The following is a 7,578-nucleotide window of genomic DNA, read 5'->3' on the forward strand; positions in this document are numbered from 1 at the left end:
TTATTTACGCCACACCTTAAATGCCGGTCCCTGAAAATATTGTCTGACATAAACCGGTCCGTGGGGCAAAAAAGGTTGGGAACCCCTGCACTAGATGGAGCTTTGCTAAAGGGAATACAATACAGCTGTATTTATATGCATGTAAAACTGGTCACGAACACCGACATGAAACACAAAAATACAAATGGCATTACAAAACCATAAATGAAAGAAACAACATTATTAAGACAGTTGATTCAACAAAAAGCCACACAAACATCGTGGGCTCACATGTCTCCTTCCTTCGTTTAGTCAGTAGTTTGCTTTTGGTGTCATTTCATAATGGCTGCGCAGAGCTCACAAAGTAGTTGTCTGAGTGTGTGTTGGTTCAAGGTTCAAGGTTCAACTTTATTGTCAAATATGCATACATTGACATGTAGCATGGATGAAATTTATTTCTCTCAATCCTTTTTTTTGGATTGGCGAATGCACATGTCAATTAGTGTCGGGCAGAACCCTTTTATGTCACAAGTGTTTCCTGTTAATAATCACCACTAGATGGCATAGGAACACTAACAGGGAAACAAGTCAATGGGGTAATTTGAATGCTTTTAGGTGCGCCTTATAGTGCAGAAAATACGGTAGTTTTCTTGGATGAGCCTTCTTTCATACCAACCCATGCCCAGAGACCAAGAGGATGAAGAATACAGCAGACTGCTGTCTCATGTATGGTACAGGCAGCACTTGACAGAAATTCCTGCACCCCCTTTGAAGTTGCTGGCTCTGGCTCCCCTCACCGATCAGTTTAATTGGATGACGTTTCTGTAGTGCCACCTTTCGCCATATCCCAGATGTATGGCAAATAGAGAAATACCCCAAATTCTTCTGGATCTCTTGTAAGAAGAGGCCTTTGTCTAGCCACTCTCCTCAATAACCGTGATGTAGGAGAATAGCGGTGACGCTTTTCACATGTACGACGTAGACAGCCCTTGCCAAAAATGTGACATTTTTCAGCGATTACCTTCTTTGTAGACATAAAAGTTTTGTGTGACATCCTCATAAATGCAAAATCCATTTCAAATGAACATCTGCTATGGTGCACTATTTGAGAAATGCCAGTAACTTGCAGGTTTCATATTACACCAAGACTAGAGTATGACAGTAGGAGTAGGACCCACCTGTAGGCAAAGACTTTGTGGTCCATGGTCTGACTGATGTTGTCAGCTAAGATGCGGGCCATTTTCAAAGCGTCAATATAGTCCGACGACTCCTTCAGGATGGTGTGAAAGGTCATGAAATAGCTGGCGCCCACCTGGGTGTTGTTGGGAAAAACGTCCACTGCGGTGGCATAGGCTGCATGGCCGCTGCAAAGAAAACAAAGAGTGAGGGCAGAGATGGAATACTTTTAAGACGCATGCACACAACGTAGCATAAGGAATTACCCTTTTCCACACTTGACATTGGGATTGTCTGACAGGAACATGGGAAGAAAGCGCATGAAGTCATCACCCAGGGGCCTCTGCTTCCCACTTTGGGTCGAAGGTCGACAGTGTACACACGATGGGTCCACCACTAGAAAACCATAGGCCATTTGGTAAAAGCGTATTAGGAACTGTATGTGATATTTTGGTTGTTAAGGCATTTGGTTCAAGTAATTATGCAATAGTGTCTGTACTCATTGTGCTCACGGGTAATTTAAGTCAAAGCCAGTTTACCAGACCTCGACCTGCTCAAATGCCAATCAACCATCGCTTGTCTTTGTTTTGTCATCGAAGCAGTCTTTTCACTGTTACGCGAGACATTTGGTGAATTCTCCGACAGCTGACGAGGATTTAGACTGGTCATCCGTTTGCGTTAACAGGTGACTTTTATGATGGCTGTTCAAAGCCCCTGCGCAGTTGTTTTATTTTCAGGATAGACATACTTTTTGCAAGCGACCATGCCACCAGTTTCATTTCTTGGACAATATTTCTTTTCAACACACCTGAGGCATTGCTTGTATAGTTTGCGACCACATATTCATTTCCCCAAGTTGTCATTGCCATAACATCTGATAGGCGATCAATCAACTTCAAATTATCTTTATTGCGCAGTGGTCAAGTTGACGCATCGAACAGTTGGTTCAAACCCTGCTGGTCAGGTGGAAGTAAACAAATTTTTCCACCTTGTGTAAAAGCACTGCAGCGTTAACAATGCGCTTGTGCCACTGTGTTTGCTAGTCCATTGTGTGCAAGGGTAATAGAATGTGGGCAAGAATTCACCTGGAGAGTTGTTGACATTGGATAAAGATTTACCTGAAGCGTTACAGAAGGCTCCTGTGGCATTGTTGTAACGGCAGCAAGTGGACCGTGGCTTGACCCAATCGAAATAGTCGTCCAGCCAGGAGGAAGGTGTGACGGCGATGGTGGAGCTGAAAGTAAAAAAAAATTAAAAATTAAATACATATATACGAGAATCTCATGCTGTCACTTTAACGGTTTTATTTGAAGATGTGAGACATACTAGTTGCTGATGAGTGACGCGGAATAGACCTGCTGCACCAGGGAATTATTGTTGCAGCCTACGCCGCCGCACACGGCATTCTGGCCCTCAAGGCTGCTGTAGTTGAGGCCATCCTCCACGACAAAGTAGACCGGAGCTCCCGTGTGGAGATACTGACTCAGGTTTTTGAAGTACTCCAACACGTATGAATCCTATTTGAGGGCCCAAAAAAAGCGTCAATGGCAACGAATACAAGGACAGATTAAAAAAAAAAAAGAAAAGTCCACATGTCATAAAAATAGGAGAATAAAGTAGAACTACAGCAAAAAAAAAGCATCAAAGGCAACGAATACAAGGACAGATTTTAAAAAAGAAAAGTCCACGTCATAAAAATAGGAGAATAAAGTAGAACTACAGCAATCAGCAGTTTAATGTGAATGCACAACATGGACTGAACTGACCGCTTTTCTTGGATGCATTGATCGTTAAAAGATATGCCATAATGCAGTGGTTCTTAACCTGGGTTCGATCGAACCCTAGGGGTTCGGTGAATCAGTCTGAGGGGTTCGACGGAGCCTCTGCCATGGTGGTTTAGACACACCCGACTCAACATGTCAATCAGTTATGACACACCTGCTTGGCCATCATTGGCGGCAGATGATCACATTACATTGCTTGTCCAATCAGTGCTGGGGGAAATTTAGTTTGCTCAGTGGTCAACGTGTAACTGTCATGATAGTACGGCGTGTGATTAAAAAAAAAAAAGTTTGGTGGTCAGACGAATATGTACAATATGGATTCGCAGCGTCCTATCTGCATGATTTGTCATGCCAAGTTGAGCAACACTCGTCTTGAACCGGCAAAACTGAAGGAACACTTCTTTAATCATAGTTTTATTTTTCACTAAGGGTTCAGTGAATGTGCATATGAACTGGTTGGGTTCGGTACCTCCAACAAGGTTAAGAACCACTGCCCTAATGTATTGATGCCAATGGAGAGGCACTCATTGAAATGATAATTTTCTGTATGAGTGTATGGAAATATAGCTACTCTCAGAAATGTAACACTTTTTTTCCTCAATAAATTTACATCTTCAGATTATATTCCAACTTCTCAATATAACTCCAATTGCATTATCTTTAATTTGTTTATCCTCGTAACATGACAACATTATTCCTTTAAAATTGTCTCTTTATTCTCATCATATTTGAACGTTATTCTTTTATCATTATGTGTATTTCAAGGACCCCCCCCACCCCTCCCAGCAGGAATAAATAAATAAATGACTAAATGAAACGGCTTGCTGTGAACGATAGTTGGCACCGACTTTATAGAGTTGTTCATCTTGCACGGTGGCAGCTGTAACCGAGATTGACACTGTGCATCACATTCACGTGACTTACATCAGGCATGGAGAGCTGCTGATTCAGTCCGATCTCAACTTTGTTTACCACAGCAATACTGAAGGACAACACTCCCACAAACACAGCCACCTGTAGAGGGATGATTTTTTTTCCAGTTATCATCACCTGACAACCTGTGTTTAAAATTAAACAGTACAAAAGCAAGGCAGCTGTTGCAAACACGTGCCGCTGCTGCATGCACTTACAATGATGGGCCGCACCCATTCTTTGAGGATCAATGGCGCAAAGACCTTCTTGAAAAAACGGAAAAGGATGCTGTCTGTCCTTGTTTCCTGACCTTCAGGCAACTTGGCGCAGCAGATAATGTCCAGACGATTTGCCTATTGTGACAGCAAGATTTAGGAATTTCAGATAGTATCATCATCTAAATGTGTTGCCAACGTTTAGGCTCACCTCCTGCCTCTTCAGATCCAAGCCCAGAAGGCTGACAAAGCAGCTGATTTGCAACAGGAAATCAATGAAAACAGCCAGGCCAGCAAAGAGGGAAAAAGTCCTAACTGCAGGCATGTTGGACAGTGCTCCTGCAGAACAAGACCATCATCAGCATGGAATTAGAAAATACATGGCGCCGTTGAGAACATACAGTATTGTGGCCTACAAATTTCATTCCTGATCATATGTGTATACCCAGAAAGAAGGCCACAGTCTCTGAAAATGAGGACAGGAATATGCTGGGTGCAACGTCGCCGAGGATGCGACCTATCTGTTGGTGAAGTTCCTCCTGGGGCAACCGCTCATCTCGCTGACACCAAAACAACAACCAAAAAAGGTGAATTAAGCCATGTTTTGTAGGGACTCGGTGATGAACTCAACAGTATGCATCTACCTGGTACGTTTGCACAATGATGAATATGTTGTCCACACCGACAGCCAGCACCAGGAAGGGGATGACCTCAATGACGATGAGGGTGAGGGGGATGCCAACGTAGCTGAAGATGCCCAGCGAGGATGCCACTGAGCTCAGCACAATCAGAATGCCCGCTATGGCCAGAGAAATCTTGGAATCCACCTGTATGTGTGCATGCAAAAAAGCTCATTGTTAATGACAATGAAAACCGGTGACATAAATGTACCACACTGAACTGCTATGACAACTCATACTGTTAGGTTGGGGGTCGGCAACCTGCAGCTCTAGAGCCGCATCCGGCTCTTTAGCGCCCCCCAGTGGCTCCCTGGAGCTTTTTCAAAAATGTTTGAAAATGGAAAAAGATGGGGGAGGGAAATATATACTTTTTGTTTTGATATGGTTTCTGTAAGAGGACAAACATGACAAACATTAACATTTTCCGATGCTGTTAAAATGTGTCGAATAAATATTAAATTTCAACATTTCGTCAACGAGGATTTGTGTCACAGTCTGCGACACACGTTTCTAATAGCAGGGCGGGATGTCAGTAAGGGGGCTGTTGTGTTTAAAAAAAAAAAAAAAAAACGCCTTTCATGTACAATTCACCGAGGGTACTTGCAAAGAATGGGAATCTGGGTAGCCAAGAAAAGCATGTTTAAACGTTACACATGAGCTACGATAGAACACTGCAAAAGTGCGTCCCGTGCCTCATTCGTCTTAGCAGCCGTTATGGCTATTGGTCATTACGGCATGTGTAGGTAAGTGTGTGCGTATGCGCGCATGTGCAGTAACGGGTCGATCGCGTGAGGTTGGTTGATCAAAGAGTAGATGTTCTGTCAAAAACGTTTAGGCACCACTGCTCTACAGGATGAACTGCAGGGGGGGAAAAAACTTCTAATCATGAATGCTCGTTGTGTACTTGTAGCCAACTTAGTCATGTTGATAGTAGACTAATATCGATAATATAGATACATACAGCGTGTGGTGCCTTCATTATAAGGCTTTTAATTTTTTGCGGCTCCAGACATATTTGTTTTTTGTTTTTTTTCGGTCCAATATGTCTCTTTCAACATTTTTGGGTTGCTGACAGCTGTGTTAGGTATATATTATTCTCCTTCTACTTAAATTGCCCTTTTCCCTCTTCTACCGCTCCTTTTTGTGAGCCATCAAGTCCTGTGGCGGCAGGTTGAGCAGGTTCTATTGAATCTGCGCCGTGTACCGTGACATGAACTCGTGATAGCAGCCGCTTACCAGCAGTCTTCTGCAGCTGTTGATGTGTCCTAGCGCTAGCGAGATATAGACAAACATGATGGCGTAGCTCAGGACAACGGTGCTGATGTCACTGTTGCTCTCCCGGTTGATTTCGTCCTCGACGCTCCTCTCGGAGCTGAAGGCGATGGTCAGATTGGGGTTGTGGAAGTCCTTCATGAAGCGGATGAATCTGGAGTACACGCACACGCACACAGGTGCTTTAATGAAGGAGATCAATGGCAAGAAAACTTGGATACCTATCTATTTTATAAGAAGCTAACACCATTAGCTAATGCTAATCTATGCTCCGAACACTGCATCCCTGCTTAACTTTTGTCTTTGACAGAACGGTGTTTGCGTGTTTGGTCTGGCTATCACGTGAAAATGGAGGATCTTCCCTCAGCCTAGCAGCAGGTCATGTGCAAAGAAATTCCGTGTGGGGGTGTTACACTAATTAGCTGTGCTGTGACATCACAATACGGAATAGTATCTTTTAAACCACAGGCATCAAAGTCAAGGCCCGGGGGCCAGATCTAGCCCGCCACATCATTTTATTTGGCCCATGAAAGCAACTCAAAGAAGATGACAACTTTCATGGTGCTTTCTGTCTGAATCAAAATTTCAAATTGTCATATATAATGTAATCATTACAACGTTTGAACAATCCATTATTCTTGACTTCTATTGTCAAAACTGGTTATGTATCTATTTGTTGTTCACTGTGTGTGTAATATGTGGAGGTGGTTAAACATGTTTATGGTTTCACAAAATTCACAGTCAACGCCCCTCCAAGGGAAACCGTAACTACAATGTGGCCCGTGACAAAAATGAGTTTGGCACCCCTGCTTTAAACAAAACAAAGTCTTACTCTTTTTCCCACGCTTGGGCTTGGCCCAGCCTGTCAGTGTCGTTGCGGGAGTTGTGGATCGGAAAGGTGATGACAAGAGCGCTCGCGTTGTTGTAGTTGGTGGCTGATATGAAGGAAACAAACATAAAAAGCAAACAACTCAACATCACCGCATGTGCTGTGTACATAGAACAAGAATTTGACATTAAAACAAAAGACAAGTTAAAAGAGATGAATAACATTAAAAACAGTATGCCACTACACTAGATCAACGCCAAGTGCCATGCTAAATCAAAAGCCATGGAATAAAAAATGTGTTTGAAGTACAAAGACTGTTGGCTTTAGATAAGGCGCCAAGGGTCCCAAGTCAGCATGGAACCAAACATCCTAACGTCCCCTTTCTTTTCATTAAAATTAAAGAAAACCAGCGACATTCAGGCCTTGATTTCCAAGACAGAAGTGGCCGAAATAAGAACATTTCCGAAATATCTCATGCCTGTTTAAGTTCTGATTATGCAACTTGATAGATGCCGCAGAAAAGGTTGTCCCTGTACTTCCTTTAGTGTGTGTACTGCTTACAGTCGTAGCCTCCAAGCGCCAGCCAAGGGAAGACGGGACCTCCAAAAGTGCCGAGACAAGGATCGTGGAGGAGAGTGGTGTCATTGAGGGATGCCGGTGCACTGTAAGACAGAAACGTGTTCCATACCAATTCTCTCTCTCCCTCTTTTTTTTTTTTTTTTTTTTTTTTT

The 7,578-nt window shown here is 43.1% G+C and overlaps 1 protein-coding gene across 1 annotated transcript in view; it reads right to left on the reverse strand.

The window, feature by feature from the left end:
* The window catches only part of npc1 (Niemann-Pick disease, type C1), a 46,297-nt gene that overhangs the window by 6,499 nt on the left and 32,220 nt on the right, over window positions 1-7,578 (reverse strand). The window contains exons 12-23 of the mRNA XM_019878836.1: window positions 7,409-7,556; window positions 6,851-6,953; window positions 5,983-6,172; window positions 4,711-4,893; window positions 4,512-4,626; window positions 4,278-4,405; window positions 4,070-4,204; window positions 3,864-3,953; window positions 2,482-2,672; window positions 2,274-2,389; window positions 1,422-1,551; window positions 1,158-1,343 (exon numbers count right to left, since the gene is read on the reverse strand). Of these exons, the coding sequence (XP_019734395.1) occupies window positions 1,158-1,343; window positions 1,422-1,551; window positions 2,274-2,389; window positions 2,482-2,672; window positions 3,864-3,953; window positions 4,070-4,204; window positions 4,278-4,405; window positions 4,512-4,626; window positions 4,711-4,893; window positions 5,983-6,172; window positions 6,851-6,953; window positions 7,409-7,556 (1,715 nt within the window). The remainder of the gene's footprint in view (window positions 1-1,157; window positions 1,344-1,421; window positions 1,552-2,273; window positions 2,390-2,481; window positions 2,673-3,863; window positions 3,954-4,069; window positions 4,205-4,277; window positions 4,406-4,511; window positions 4,627-4,710; window positions 4,894-5,982; window positions 6,173-6,850; window positions 6,954-7,408; window positions 7,557-7,578) is intronic.

This window comes from Hippocampus comes, unplaced genomic scaffold (assembly GCF_001891065.2).
Source record: "Hippocampus comes isolate QL1 unplaced genomic scaffold, H_comes_QL1_v1.1 scaffold85, whole genome shotgun sequence".
Classification (NCBI taxonomy): Eukaryota; Metazoa; Chordata; class Actinopteri; order Syngnathiformes; family Syngnathidae; genus Hippocampus; species Hippocampus comes.